At 38.0% G+C, this 16,380-nt stretch overlaps 1 protein-coding gene across 1 annotated transcript in view; it reads right to left on the bottom strand.

Annotated features, from left to right (window-relative positions):
- Nucleotides 1-2,358: 2,358 nt before the first annotated feature.
- Nucleotides 2,359-16,380, bottom strand: part of CENPC (centromere protein C) — a 23,882-nt gene continuing 9,860 nt past the window's right edge. The window contains exons 9-17 of the mRNA XM_017805778.1: nt 16,328-16,331; nt 16,196-16,292; nt 15,182-15,250; nt 13,974-14,078; nt 13,063-13,161; nt 10,357-10,455; nt 9,911-10,065; nt 9,374-9,464; nt 2,359-7,909 (exon numbers count right to left, since the gene is read on the bottom strand). Coding sequence (XP_017661267.1) covers nt 7,836-7,909; nt 9,374-9,464; nt 9,911-10,065; nt 10,357-10,455; nt 13,063-13,161; nt 13,974-14,078; nt 15,182-15,250; nt 16,196-16,292; nt 16,328-16,331 — 793 coding nt within the window. The 3' untranslated portion in view covers nt 2,359-7,835. The remainder of the gene's footprint in view (nt 7,910-9,373; nt 9,465-9,910; nt 10,066-10,356; nt 10,456-13,062; nt 13,162-13,973; nt 14,079-15,181; nt 15,251-16,195; nt 16,293-16,327; nt 16,332-16,380) is intronic.

Here is a 16,380-nt window from a genome sequence, read left to right as displayed (position 1 = left end):
CAAACTGCATTCCCACTGGCAAGAGGAATGAAGATGTAAGAGCAGGTGAATGCCTGGACTAACCTGCCAATGCAAAATCAGGGTATGGCATGGTGCCTAAGTGATGGCAGAGCCATGGTAAGATTGTGCCAAGGCAAAGGAAGTCACCAGCATACTGAATTAGTGCTACAAGAGGAGCAAGAAGCACAGCGTTACGAGGCTCTGGGATAAGTCTGGCCATGGGGAGCAGCGCTGGGATGGATTCTTTCAGCACTACAGAGTCAGCCTCAACAGATGGATGAGGTTCAAGGGCAACCACGCAGGCCTGAAGCAGTCTCAGTTCTGTTTCTGCAGCCAGGAAAACAGCAGATGATGACAACAGCAAACACCTTGCCAGTGACATCCTAAAATGACCTTCTTGAGATTAAAACTACACAAAAGCCTTACAAAGAATGGAGGCCAAAGAAAGCTTTGCATCACTTCTCTGAGAGTGAAATTGGGAGCTTTGCCAGGGCATGTACAAAACTTGTAGGAGAGGCAGCAAAGGAACCTTCAGGTACAAGAACACCTCTGAAATAATTCAAATACCTGGAACTGAGTTAAAAAATTTATTCAATCCCTGCAAGCAGCAAAAAGACAAAAAGGAAACCTTTGGTAAGGGAAATGCATCCAAATAGGGCAAGAAATTAGTTTAGGCAGCAAGACAAAAAATGAAGGAGCAGACTGAAACTTGATACAGCAGCTGAGCTGAAACAGTGGCAGGTGAATGCCTCATTCCACAGCCTGTTCCAAGGAAAAGGAAGAAGAAAAAAGGAGACAAAAATACACCTTGGGCAGATACTTCAAGTACACAACTGCCAACTTTTATAGAAGGATACAGTGCATCACAGTGGCAGCATGTAAACATGGAATTTCATGAAGAAAAGGAAATTACTATCAACATTTTATTAATATTTGAGGATACAACCCTTCATTGTAATTTCTGAAATAATTCAAGTTCCAGATAAGTGCCCCAAAAAAAAGGGTGGACATTTAAGCAAATTTTTAGCCCATGCTAAGTCAAATTAATTAAGAGAGGTGTTGTACTACATTAGCATCACAGTTCAATGGAAATGATCAAGGAGGGACACAGGAGGTCTGGGGCATGCACCTCATTTGCAGCCCTCAGCATCTCACCACAGATTAGCTTTGCAAGCTTAAGCAGTCCTTCAGGAGAGAATCTAAATTATTTTCAGTAACAACCATTCTCCTGTTACAGGTCCCTCCTCCTTTTTTCCATCAAAAACTACAAGTATGTCATGCAGCACTGGGTGCAGGACTGTGGTGGGTTGAGCCTGGCTGGATGCCAGGTGCCCACCAAAGCTGCTCAGACGGATGGGGGGGGAGAAAACATAACAAAAGGCTCCTGGGTTGAGATGAGGACAGGGAGAGATCACTCACTCAATTACGGTCACAGAATACAGGGGAATCTCAAGCTCCAGCGATGGGAGCACCTCCTCCCTCTCCTTCTGCACTGACCTGGGTGTCTGCAGGGCTGTTTCTCTCACATATTCTCACTCCTCTCTTCTCTGCCCATAATTACTTCTGCACAGTAGCTTTTTTTCCTTCTTAAATGATATCACAGAGGTGCTACCACCCTCTCTGACTGCCTTGGCCTTGACCAGTGGCAGGTCCACACTGGGGACAGTTGGCATTGTCTCTGTTGGACATGAGGGAAGCTTCTGGCAGTTTCTCACAGAAGCCCCCCCAGTAGCAGCCCCCCCGCCTCCAAACTACCTGACCATGCAAACTCAATACAAGGGATGTAAGCAACAGAACCATTTCATGACAAAGTAATGATTTCTGTGAACTTCAGTGGGGTGAGCAAACAAACAAAATGAAGGTATTCTAAATTCTGATAGTTAATGTAATTTTTTTGAAAATTATGTTTGAAAAGTTAACCAAGATGTTAACGTGGACTCAGTATGCCACAAAATGAAAAGGCAAATAAAGAAAACATTTGAAGCAAGTTTATCTTTAAAACACAGCGGGGGTTTTTCACTACCTAAAATACTGTTCAAGTATGGGAGCTGTGTTCTAATTTGTTCCTGCAGCGACCTCTCTACTTTACCTCTGAATTACTTTAAGAGTGCACAGTAAAGCTTAGTTGCTCATCAGGCAAATGTCTGCTTCTACTAATAAGAAAAATCAGCCATAATAAAAGGCAGACAGCATTTGCTGGATGCAAAAATTTCTCTGCAATTATCACTTAATTGTCCTTCATGGGCCAGTACTGGAAGTCTCATACTTTCCCCTTAAGGTTGCTCCCTTCTTCAGCACTTTTCTTAACTGTCTACTTAATTAGTCTTCCTTCCTGGGCTTAATTGTAAATTTGTTTTGATTAATTAGCCTCTGAGCTGACTTGGCACTAACTGAAATATAGGAGAACTACTCAGTTTCTTCAATGTATAGGCTACTGTATCCTAGGGGAGCTCCCTCTTCGTCAGCAATAAAATTCCAAGTTCAGATTGTGTTTGAAAAAAACTTTTTCATAATTAACTTTCATTTCTTGGAATTACTCCCACTGTACTACAACACAAAAATGTTGCTAATGTAAAGAAAGGATAAACTTCAGTAAGTTCAGGCCTCTTTTTCAGTGGATTATACATCATGTTCATTAGCTGAATGCTGTCATTTTAGAGAAGATGACATAACGATTTTAAACCACACTAATCATATCACTATTAGAATCCCAAACCGAGAGCGTAGGTTACCAGTACAGACAGCTGTGTCCTCATGGCACCAACACCAGAAACCCTTACCCATACCCATCTCTTTCCAAAGTTATTGAGTTTCATTGAAAACCCTTTGCATAACCTAGTCTGCAAGACCTTTGGACACTAATACAGCTCTTCATTATGTTTACACCTCTGATATCACTCCTTTCCTCTCCCTCTTTATGGCATGTTGATTCCAGTAGATATCCACACAGCGTTATCATGCATCTGCCATCTTGATCAATTCTCATTTCAGTTACTGTTACTGAAAACTCAGGAAAAGGCAACTTTAAACACCAGGACAATGAAAAAATTTAATAAGATAAATGAAATAACGTGTGTTAACAGCTATTGCACCCACTTAGCAAACTTCCTGAATACTAGTCAAGAGTACTGGAATTCTTCAGTTTTCAAATTTAAAAGTCCTTAGCTATCAAGGTGCAAAGAGAAGTTAAAAGTCTTATTCTGGACATTAATATTTTTTCCTGTGAATACTTTCAGATTTGTATCTCAACTGAACAGTCAGACTGACAAAGTAAACACTTTGCTTCTTCCAGCTCCTTGTTTCAATCATTGTTCCTCTTGTGCTCCGTACAAGAGACGACTGCAGAAGAAGTGCAAAGTACATGTGGTTTTACAACCTTTGTGTGCACCTTGGGCACAGAACTTTAACTGAAGCAGATCAGAACAGGAGCTTTGTGGGTGGGCTTAAGGACACAGGGCAGCTCTGGAGGTACATCTTTTAATGTATTCCTTCCCTAAGAATCTGCAGCTGACTGTTTTGACTGATGATCAACCACTGCTTTCATTGTAGAATTAACCCATAGGAATCACTTTGGTTATCAAATCCTAAATGAAGCTTGTCCATGCAATCTGAGAAAAGTTTGGCTTTGAGATCTCTTCTGACTGCATTTGTGAACATCCATGAAGTGACACGATATTCTGTAAAGGAAATGTACCAGCTTGGAAAGATTAAGATATTCAATTACAACAGCTGTCAATACCATTAAAGAGGCATGGTCCATGCTTTTCAGTTAGATGTATTATCTGCGATCAATCACCACTTAAAGTAAATCCTGTATTACAAAAGCCATCATGCAGAGTCTGTACATCAGTAAAAATGTAAGAAATATTCCTTTGTGCTGAAATGCCTTTTCAGCTGTTATGAAATGAGGAAATAGCTCTTTAGGTTTATTGTATTCTCCAAATGTTAATTTAAATTTAGCTGTGCACTTGAAAAACAGAAGAAGCTGTATATGTGCCTCAACAGTTTGTTTTATTGGTCCCGTTTATTTTTTTCTGTAATTACTCAGCTCACAATCTCCTATTTTATGTTTACAGAGTTGTACAAATATGGATGTGCATACATATCTGACAGTTCTGCAATCATTCTTCTGCTGCTTTAAGATGAAAAAGGTTTGTTTAGGAAAACAGGAACAGCTTTCTAACCAAACGGAACTACAAAAAGATAGATCTGCAAAAGAACCTACTAACCTGTAATTTTTTCAAAGGGAGCCAAAGCCTTCAAAACTCTGATGTTTTATTGTGGTGGGACTTCTCAGTTAAGCATCTTAAAACAAGTCTCTGGATGTTACCACAGTACCTGCTACAGAACACATGTACCTACTAACATGAAGGTGAAATATGTGACTTGGCTTTTGTTTCCAGCTCTCTCAATTACTGTTGACAGAAAGCAATGAATTAATATACTAAAACAGGGATATCCTCCAGGATATCACTATGTATCCTCCAGGAACAGTATGTATATCTCACAGTCAGCGGAAAAGGCCATGTCTCTTACACAACAATGCTCCCAACTTCATTCCACCGCAGGTAACACTGGCTAACCAATGTCAGCCTAGCTCAACAAAAACCTGGCTAAACCACAGTAGCCAGTGGAAGTGAGATTACTCAGCAGAGTAGAAAATATGCATGTAAAAAGAATCACACATAAGCAGGAAGAAGAATGCAAACTTCTCACATTTTGGAAAAGGCTTTTTTATTTGCAATATCCAATTTGGCCTGATGTACACAAAAATGGAGCCAAAACAAGACCAGGCAGAGGTGAAACATCAGCTGCTGCTTCTGACTAGCAACTGATTACTGACTGACTGACACGCTGCAGAGCTCAGCAGCCATAAAAGTCCTGGAACTCTGAAGATCCTCTTGCAACTCCCCACGCTATAATTAGGCTAATGACACAGAAGCAAATTTCATACAAGTGTCCAGTTGAAGAAAAAAAATTAAAATGTAATCCAGGCCAGCAGCAAACAACCTAGCTCAACTCAACAACTCCTGCAGTGCATTAATGATTTAAAAAACAATTTTGAGAAAGTGGCTGCAACTAGTACAACATCCATGCTAACAGAATGAACCTAGCAACATTTAGTACCAAGTCCTACTGTTAATGGCAACTGATTTACACCTCCTTGCAACAGAATTCAACTGAATTTATCTCCACCTGTAACACACTTCTTCCTCCCTTTCAAAAACCAGACCCTGATGGAACACAGAGGCCAGCAAAGGACAAACAACTGTGCTTGAAGCCCCATCTACTGACAAACAGTAGAAGTGTTGCTAAGCTACAGCGATATTCCAGAGAACATCCCTTGGCACAACTGGTATTGCTTCTTAAAAAAGAAGTAAAACACAAACATTTTGAGATGTGATCCAACTACAAAATGTTCTCTTCGAATCACACAGGACATCTCTCCCAAGAAACCAACTAGCCAGAAAGCAACAAACCCATAGACTAAAAAGCGATATACTTTACCAAATCCACCCTATTCTGTTGACACTCCTAGACTTAGAATTAGGAAAACACAAACAGGCATGCTGACCTCAAACCTGCATTTGAACACCCGCACTTTCCAGCCTGTGTCAGGAAAAGGTCTGCACGTTACTTCTGCTTAAGGAAGCATCCTGAAGGACATATTTCTCACCATTTACTCTTGACCCAAAAGAAAATCGACTCAAAACCTTGCTGCAGAGTGCCTGTACAGTGCAGTGGGGGAAGACACATCACTGCCTGATATGAGAAGGGTAACGTATCACTTCTCATTTGAGTCCACGAAATGAAAACACATCACTGGCAAGCAACAGTCTGCTGAGTTCTGTCACAACATCATCCATGCTTTCCTTTAGGGCCATGAGCTCCCTAGTCCATACACATTCACTAACCCTTAACAAAGTATCCATCCTTCTGCTACTCAATCTGCAGACAGGTAACACTGAAGAAAACTCGCAGAGTATTTTCATTCTAAATTCCCTGGCCTTTAACACAACTGCAAAGTTTTCTTGTTCTGACTTTCAACTGGAACCGATGAGCTGCTGGGATCAGAGACCATGGCATCCATGGCCTGACTACGGGGACACGTGCTTGGGTTAGAAGCAGAGACTTGAGTTTAATGGTGGCCCTCTACTCGTTTTCCAAGCGGCAAAGTTCCAGACCTCTGCAGGCCTGAGGAGTTGAAAGATTTAAAAACTAAACATTTTAGTGGGTGGGATTCCTTAAAGCAGTGGAGACAGCATATATGCCCGAGTGGTAGCTGGTATGGCTTCAAGACAGAAAGGACAGTATTTGAATCTTTCTGATCTCGAAGAGACCATTTCAAGTGCAAAATTCAGAAAAGCTGTCAACATCAAACTCATATTTAGTAACTAAATGACTTTTTTTTTTATTTTAACTCAAACTGCTTACAAAAGTTGAAGCTGGGAAAAAAGTTCCTTCTGTGTAGTCTGAACTCTGATACAAATAGTTCATATCAAGACAGAGGCAGAACTAAATGGCAAAAGGCATGTTCCTATTTCATTTTCCAGTTACATGTGACCCAGCCATGAATGCAAAGATGTCACATAACCCATACCAAGTATTTCCACTGTCAGTATGCACTAGCTACAGAAATTACTACTTGAAAGAGAATGACAAAAAGTATTATCTCAGACTCCCCAGTCTAAAGGATCTTTCACAGAAGCATGGAAGTCTTGGTGTCCAAGCCCTTTCACAGACACACAAAGTTAGCTGGCAGCTGAAAGCCAATTCATTTTTCCTACTTTAATGCATACTCTAGATTTAGCATAAAGATCATGGCCAAAATCATTTATGAGGTCAATACTCAATCCTCAAATCTTTAAAAGTTCTCTATTCCAATTCAATTTTCCTTATCTCCTTCTCTTTGAGGACAGCAGTGACCAGAGAGAGAAACCATCCCATCAGAATAGCTGTAGTTTATCTTCAGTCAGAAGGAACCTTGAAGAGCTTGGGAGACAAATGCTATGTATACCATCTGGTGTCTAGACTTGGCTTCTGGAGTATACAGTATAATTACAGCTTTCCCAGAGGTCCTTATTACTACCCCGAACACAGCAAGGAAATCAAAAGGAGCTATTAAAGTAATACATTTGGCAATGACCTATCACTGTTACACAAAATAAAGCTATCAACAATGTTCAGAGCTAATCAGGCCACAGCTTCCACACAAAAGACACAACTGATAAGCTCCTACTTAAAAGCTCCTGCTTTACTATTGGAACCAGAGGCACTAATCATACAGCTGCCAGACAAGGAACAAATGCCTGTCATTAGCATATTTAGAAGGCGGCTGGACCCCAGCACACAAACATTTCAGCAGCCCATCTCCCAGACAACAATTACTGGAATGCAAACAGCAGGTTCATCATTTAAATAGAGATTATTCTAAGCAGTTTGTACCAGGCAGTTGTTAAGACTATCTATCAGATGTTAGCTGAAGATGTCAACATTTTTTCAAGTGCTAAGCATCTTTAGGGAGATTAAGCATATTGATACAATTTGGAACAATAAATATACCCACACATTTTATACTTTTATCTTTCTGTCACTGGATGGCACAAGAACAGTAATTGATGCAAAGTGAGGCCCTTCAGTATCTCATTTTAGTTTGAAAGCAAACTACTGAGGTTCTTTTGGTTTTGTTCCCAACTCTTATGTTGACTTCACCTGCTCTGTTTTAATCTGTAATGTTAAGGTGGGCACACTCAAACAATTTTGTATGTAAAAAGAACTCCAGAACATACAAAAGCTTGACAAGTGTTTCAGCAAACTTCTCTGCAGAAGGTTCTTCACCTGACTTTGAGTTGCGTGAAGAGAAGAATACTTTCTTCGTTCAGAAGATTACGTATGTTATATCCATTTCCTACAAATAAAAAGAGTAAGTTTTCTTTAGGAGCCACTAGCAATTTTTCGAGTTCTGTCCTATCTTCAGCCAAGTGTATTTTTATTTCATATATTTTAGCAGGAGAAAAATTAGCTCCTAATCTAGGATGCCACTCTTACAGAAAGGTCATTGCATGTCAAAAAGATGACAAGGAATACAGCTAGTGTCACCTATTTTAACCTGTGGTAAGAATAAAGTGCATCTTTGCTTAGAAAATTTTTACTGAAAAGAATGTAACAGGCCTGAGCTCTCAGCTCTCAAAACCCACAATAAAACTTTAAGGTGACTGAGTTTTATTTATTCCTATAGAAACGATCAATAAAATCTGCATAATAAACTATCAATAAAATGAAAACTTACCTGCAGATCTTCACTTGAGATTTGCTCATTAACATAACCACAAAATAGAATCATCTAATAGGCTTTGTGAATGAGCAACATCCTAACATTCATATAGAGCCACACAATGACTTACAGAGATCACCTGCCACAAACACTGCATTGCCCACCCAGCCATACTAAGACCAGCCAGGAAGAAGCAGGGAGGAATGGGAGATGAACTATATATCCTTATGGTCCTATGAAACTTCCAGCATTTTATATAATCCAATATCCCAAAAAGCAAAAAACTGCCTCTGCAGACGCCCTAAACTTTTAAGAATAAACACCAAAAAAAAAAAGCTTTAAAGCATCAAGCATTAATTGAACAATGATTGCTCAACCAGGACATCGTGCTGAAAAGTTAACAGAGAAAAAGGGCTAACTTGTCATTTTCTAAAACAGCCTCTTCAGAAGAAAGCCATACAAAAGCTTTCTACAGCTTCATGAACAGCTTGCTTTACAAGTACTACAAAATCTTCTGATTAGTATCTTAAACCACTGATGGACAGCTTCCCATATGGAATTCATGTTACTTTTACATTAGAAGGACAAAAATCAGGTCTTTAAATGCTCAACAACTCATACAAAGTTACGACCCATTCAACAAGACATTCTGCACCTTCCATATATCAAGCACAAAGCACAAAATATGGAGAACTGACCCAAATGGATTTTCATAATTTTACATAGAAGAAAACAGCAAGCAGATGATGATCAAAACAATTATATTAGCTACCACTATATTAAGCTGTCTGTGATGTTTCCCAACATTATAGCTAGTGACAGAACCAGAATACCAAGAGAAATTTACTCTTAGAACTTGGTAGTGTCATCAAAACTCTGAGGCCAACTCACACAAACAAGCAGCATGTGAGTCACTGCATTCAACAATTAGACTATCAACCCATGTCCAGTGTTGTGTCACATTCCATCTCCATAACCCTATACCTTCCCACTCTCTATTCCATCTCTCTTTCAGTCATTAAGTTTGGTTTTGATTCCTAGCACGCTAATTCAGTCTCAACCACCTCCAACAAATTGGTTTTAGACACATGTACTCACCTGGAGGAACATAAAAGGAGTCTCCTGTAGTCAGATAATATGATGTCTTATGTAATGTAACAATAATTTTGCCACGGATAATATGGAAAGCCTTAATGAAAGCCAAAGGATTCTAAGATTAGCAATGCTTCCTTTGCAAACATTTAAGAAAGTTATCCCAGAAAACATTTGCACACATGTTGTAACAAAGATAAAAAACAAAATAAGCTGGCAGAACTGCAATCCCTTTTTTCCCCCACACTGCTGAAAAATAAGATGCACAACTCAAAAGGGGGATGGGGTCATCTTATTTATTTGTTACTTCTGTCTTGCCTGCAAGATCTAGACAGTAAGTGCACATAGACATAAAGATTTAGTATGACACAGAGGGCAATGTGCATGCAAAGTACCTCTGGCAAATGATTCATTAACGTTTATGCGCATTAAGGGAGGGAAAACCCCTGAAAAACCCGTCAGCTTCATATGTTACTTCCAACCACACTAAGATCTCCTGTTTACACAGTCAGTTTTATAAAAATAAGAAAAAAGCACACTTACTATTGTATCCATGTGGACAAACTGGTGTCCCTTTTCCTTAAGTGGTTTCAAAATCAATTTACCAGTTGCAAAAACAGATGTATTCAGATTTTTGTATATTTCTACCGCTTCGTCTTTGAAGGAGCAAGCGTGACTGCTTTCAGTGTTAACACATTCTACAAAAAAGTCCAGGAGATTAGCATTAATGCTATCATATAATTAGTCTTGTTATTTGCTCAATGCATTCCATATTGTTTCAGTGCAACACCTTTAAAAGCTATATTCAGTATTTAGCTGAAAAATCAAGACACTTTTTGTTTTCCTCAGAACTTTCTCCAGAAGAGCAATGAATATTTCAATAGTTTACCTTTTTATGCCCAATGTGGCATGAACAATTTTTTTTTCTTATCAGTCTAAACACAGCTTATATAATTCACAAAGTCCCTCGGCCACATCCTTCAACTCACCTAGAACTACCTCCTCATTTGTTTCTGGGTCCAGTACAATGGTTGGCTTAGAAGTATCAGCTAGGTTGTGATCCAAACTTGCAGGTATCTCTCTTCTATCTGAGGAAACAAAGAAACCAAAACAAAATCAGAGAAATTATCACTATGCATTTTAAAAACTTATTTAACTACAACTTTTCCACAATTCTAATGTCACATGTTAAGTACTTAAACTTGTTTTAATAAGTGAACTAAACAGACTGAATACACTTCATTTAAATAAAAGGAAACCATCCATAACAATTCCTTGAAAATGTAATTTTCATTGAAATCATTTCTGTGTGTAATAGATGAAGGCTCTCTAAATCCTAAGAAATTTCCCAGGGGAATGCCAACTATTTATCCTGTGCTATTAACAACAGTATTTATTCAGAAGTATCTGTATTTTCAGAGAAGTGCTTTTCTAGCAACAGATGCTGAGAGGATATAAAATACAGGATGAAGACTAAGTTTTTTTGCTTTTACCTATTGCTGATAAAGGAGATTTAAGAGATAAAGCATTGTAAAGACTAAGCGCATGTCCAATTTTCCTTTTCTCAAGAAATACCATTACAGGAATCTCACTGTATGTTGTAAATCTGAGAACTATTTCTATAATAAAAAGGATATAATAAAAAGGATTTTTCCAGAGTAGGAAATATCCTAAGAATCAATGACAACTCTACGCTTTTCAAACAGAAAATAGATGCTAGAAAATGTTCACAACAGAATATCCCAAAGCTCTCTTGCAGAATTCTCATAAGCAGACAATTTTAGCTCTACAGTGCACAGGAAATTTCTTTAAATGCAACCAGAAGCAGCATGTTAAAGGCAAGCTGTTGCACTTTGTAGGCACTCATGGCTGCTTAAATACCCTTACACCAAGACAGTCAGAGGTAGGAAGAAAGTTGCTGTGTTTGAACAGCTCTGTTCCAACATAACCATCTCTGTATAAAGAGAAGCAGCATCAGGTGTAACTCTATAGCTATAACAACAGAATTTTTATTGTATCAATAAGATTTGAGAATTCGTGCTAGAAATTTTACTCAGCTGACAGTCCCTATATGCATCACTAAAACTGAAGGATGTGAGCAAAGGATCTCTGAGGATGGATGTCTGTTAGAGAGGAAATCAATCACTTCTGGAAGACAGTTCAAATGCACCCAAAGCAACCAATAGCTCTTGTAAGATACAACATAAACAGTCACTACCAGCTCAGGTTCACATGCGCTGCAAATTATTTATATTACAACATAAACTGTACTTGATTGATCTAGACCAGGATTCTGTCTCCCATCAGTGGCCAAAAGCAGGTACTCCTTCCATCCCCAAAAATGCCATAACAGAGCAATGGCACTTCCATGGAATACTTCCCACCTCTAACCTGGAGCTCATACATATTTAGACAGTTAAGTCTCCTGTTAATGTATCTAGATCTCGTCTTGAATCTACACAAATATTTTTGTCCACAATATTATGGGGCAAGAAGCACATAGTGAGAATGGCCACCTTATTCTGCTAAAGAACTCAGCTCTCCATATCTTCTTGCCACACCTTCTAGTTCTTGTGTTTAAAAACAAACATATAAAAAAAAAGCCAATAAAACAATTTATTCCTATTTCCCTTCTCCACACCACTTGTGATTTTATAGGTCTTTCTCAGGCCGCCACAGAACTCCCCTGAGGGTTGAGGAGTCTTCACTATGTAGTTGCTTCTGCACAGAAGTCCTTTCATGTTTTTGATGAGCTTTCCCTGAACCTTCTCTAGTCCTACCACTTTCTTCTTGAGTTAAGGGATAAAATTCACATGAAACACTCTAGAAAATCAGATATTTTTACCAACAGTGACCATTTTCTTCCTTATTTCTCTGATTATTATTTCAGCCCTGATTTGTTTTAGAACTGTGTTAGGACCATATGGCATTATCCATTCTTGTTAGCATTTGTTTTATTAGTTCTATAACTTCACAGAGAAATGTTTCGGTTTCAAACAACAGTTCTAGACAGTCCCCACAAAGAAAGGTTCTTCAACATTGAAACATCTTCCAGATTGCACAGCAAAAATAATTTGGCATTTGAATTTTGACTCTCTTTTCTGAACACTACCTAAATATTTATTATCTTCTGGCCACAGAGGCTCTAGCTAAGTTTCCTCTTCCTGTTTGTTTAAACACAGATTTATTGCCCACTTTGAACCATTTTATGCACTGTTCTTAAAGCTCCCTCTTCACCTACCATGTTGTGGTTTTGTATTTAACCTACAAAAGCTTGAGACTCTCCTAACACCATATACTGCTTTTTTAGATGTGATATTACAGGTATCAGTAAAACAACCACAAGTTTTTATACCTTAACTGTGCACATTAGCATCATGATCTGAACACAAACAGAAGTACACTTTATTTTTTTTCTACCCCTGCCTTAAAGGCACAACAACACTTCTGGGTATGTTCTGTATTTCTTCTTTTCTTCTGAGAAGTTAACATTTTTATAACAAGAATATACAGCATTGCTACAGATAAAGTAAGAACAGGTTTTTCCACATCACATTAATAGATTTTGTTATAAAATTATTCTCATCCACAGAGAGAATCAAGTGTTACAGGAGGAATATCTTACAGCAATAGAGTATTTGATTATAGATAACTTTGTTTTTAAGTATCAAAAGGGAAAAAGTCTGTGTTCATACTTGTTTTGTTGGCTTTCTGCTTGTGACGATCCTTCCTCTGTCTATTCTTACTGTGAGATTGTGTTTCTGGATGCACTAATCCACTAATCACAAGCCCTTCTGAAACAAAAGGAAGTTAAACAAAGCTTGCTAACTCACAGTAACCTTAAAAACTTACACAACCAACAAGCATTTTAACCGAGAATATACTTCCTTGATGCTGAAATTTTCAGATAGCTTTAGAAAGCCAGAACAAACCAAAAAAGCTTTTCATTATTAAGTATTTTGGAGTCCAAGGCAACTTGAGATATTTTGAAAATAATATTTATCAAATTTCAGTCACAGAGCATTTCAGAAAGCCATGATATGAAAACAATTTTTAAAGAAAAAATATCAGTTTTAGGAACACAAAGAAATACTATTCTCAAGCAAATTAATTAATTAAGAAAAGACAAAGTATTAGGCTGCATTGGTCAGAAAAAATCCAAGAGAACAAGATATATTTGTTCACTTAGGGAATTTAACACTGAGACTGGATAAAATATTAGAGTATCTGCTCTGGAAAACAATCGTCACACAAAGAGAAATGCTCCAATGAATGATCCAGCAGATTGTCTCTTTTTCCAGTATCATACACAATCTCTGATGTAATTAGCCTACTAGTATAGAGAAACTGTTCTGTTCTTCTCTAAACAGTGAAGGCAAAGTAACTTAACATACTCTCCTGATGCTATTTTCAGCTGACAAGGGAATATCAGGAATGAAAAGGACTACATGGAAAGGTGACTAAATAGCTAGTGACCATAAATAATCTTTAAAAAAAAAATACCCAAAAGTAAGCCTCTCAAAGTCCTCATGGCACAAGATCAACCCACAGATTTTTCTTTACTGCCCCATCAGAAGGAAGCAAATAGGTATTTTGGAACTAATACCTGAAGAGTTCATAGTATAGTCTATGCGCTCGCCTCTCCAATATTCCAGAGGTCTCAGCCGTATCCTTTTCGTTCGACGAACGTTAGGTGTGTTGGAAGGCATTACTAATTTGAAGGATGACATAATTCATATTAAACATGAAAGGAAAATTCAGAGATGGAAAATATTAAGTATCCTTTCCTGTTTTGCTGTATCACAAGGGGGGGGGTCAGCACTTCCCAGCTGATATTTATATCACATTGCTATCGTGACAGGAAAATGGGATCCAAATATTGACAAAAGCTCTCTTTTGCATACATCACTATTTCACTCTCCTTTTTCTTAAACAATCACCACACTGACTTTATATTATACTTAGTTCTATGTATCTTAGTGAATCACTGAGACATGGACCTTAGGAGCTCAAGCACAAGGACAGAAAACATGTTACAACTGTGAAGACAAAGCTCTTGACAAAGACTAAGGACCCAGCCCAAATCTGAGGGATTTCATTAGCAACAGTGAAAAGGCACTGCCTTAGTTATGGCAAGGGGAGAGTAAGAGACTGCATACGCAGCTCCTCCTCTTCCAGATTCACAAGTCCCATTTCTGAGGTCCAGAAGAATGGCACTTCTGCCAACAGAAACTCCATGTATTTCCAAGATTTCTCAGATATTTATCTTCAGATGTACTTATTATATAGTCTCAACTTTCAAGTTGTCTAAGCTGCCATATATGAATACAGTAATATATATTTTACTATTTGTAAGGAAGAATAAAAGCCCTTTAAGAGCTAAGAGCAAATTAGTCAAGATATTTAAATGTTAAAAATGGTAAATATAAAAAACTTGATGAAATAGTTTTTGAAGGTAGACAACTAAAGTGTTGTGCATAAAATAATAATGAAGGCCATAAAAAAACCCCAATATAAAACAGACAAGCACAGGACTGCAATCGACTGCACACACATTGTTCCATCCTATCCAGACTCAGACCACCACAGAAGGCAGGTTATTTGCACCGTCAGTTATACTGCGTAAAACTAATACAAACTCCTACTGTTCTCACTGAACTGTGGGTTTGTCTTGACTCAGTTGTTTAGGAATACATTCAGTGCAGGTAGCTCAGTGTGCAGCTGCATGCCCAGTCTCCTTCAGCAAACTTTACATCAAGTTGGAAATACATTTGTATTTACACACTTACATTATGATATTTTAAATAATCTTACCTATTTTATGCCTTGCTATGTTGTCTGACAATGGATCTCTCACTTTGTAATTCAGGTCATCAAAAGTCTCTGTAAACACATTCAAAAAACCACCACCATAGGCATTTACTATTCCTGACTTTTATTCAATATACCCACTAAAAGCAACCAAGGGTAATACAAGTCCCAATGATAGTGTTCCCTCTTAACACATTTTGCTATAAACATGTATGAAACCCAATGTAGATAAGCAGTATATGCAATCAGTAAGCTTGAAAATTACATGAAAACTATATATTCAAGTAAATATTCCTCAGACCTATCCCTCTTGATAAAACACACATTGGCAAATTATGACAAAGTGCAAGGTCGATCAGCTTTATATCACTCAAACCTAGCTTTAGAATAAACTTCTTACAAGAACACACACAAAATTAAGTCTCTGAAGAAAGCACTGCATGAACTAATAACATTCGCATATTCACTTTTGGCTCTAAAACACTAACAAAATGACTTTTTATCTCCAGGGCTCATGTTCATTATGACAACATGTGCAACTCCTGTTGTGAAACTTAAAATCCAAACCAAACAAATAAAACTTTAAAAAAACCCCAGACACCACAAACCAAACCAACCAAACAAAACACCCCAAACCAAAATATTCTTGGGTGAACAGGCCATCGGGCTGTACACTTTGGTCCAGGGTGGCCTGAAGTGATTGCATTTAGTACCATCACATGGCAACACATCAAACTGGTACAAACAGAGCCTGAAAAATGTGTTCAAAATATTTTGGAGCGATAACTTTATCCCAGTAGGCTTGATGCCAAACCCTGGAGGGCTTGTTCTTCCAAAGCTAACACAACATAAAGCTGGCATAGTGTACCACCTACTTGGACAGAAATGTAACCACAGCCAATAAAATCCGCATTTGTTCTGGACAAGCTGAATACAACAGAAATTACTGAACCATCAGTTACAGTTTATAAGAAGCTTATACATAAAATGAAAGAAAATATCAACTTTAAACGTTACCTGATGATGTATCATACTGTTCACAAGACTTAGTGTTGGAATCAAATTTATCACAATGTTCTAGAACAGGCCCACTGCAAAAGAATAAAAAATAAACCTGCTTAAAGATGTTAAATGTCAAAGGAACATTACAGCACTACCATATATATAGAAGTTAAGTATTTTTCAGATCATGTGGTCTGGGT

Source organism: Lepidothrix coronata, unplaced genomic scaffold (genome assembly GCF_001604755.1).
Source record: "Lepidothrix coronata isolate B3197 unplaced genomic scaffold, Lepidothrix_coronata-1.0 Scaffold13, whole genome shotgun sequence".
NCBI lineage: Eukaryota > Metazoa > Chordata > Aves > Passeriformes > Pipridae > Lepidothrix > Lepidothrix coronata.
Note: the sequence above shows the minus strand (reverse complement) of the source record. Positions and strands in the feature narration are given on the sequence as shown.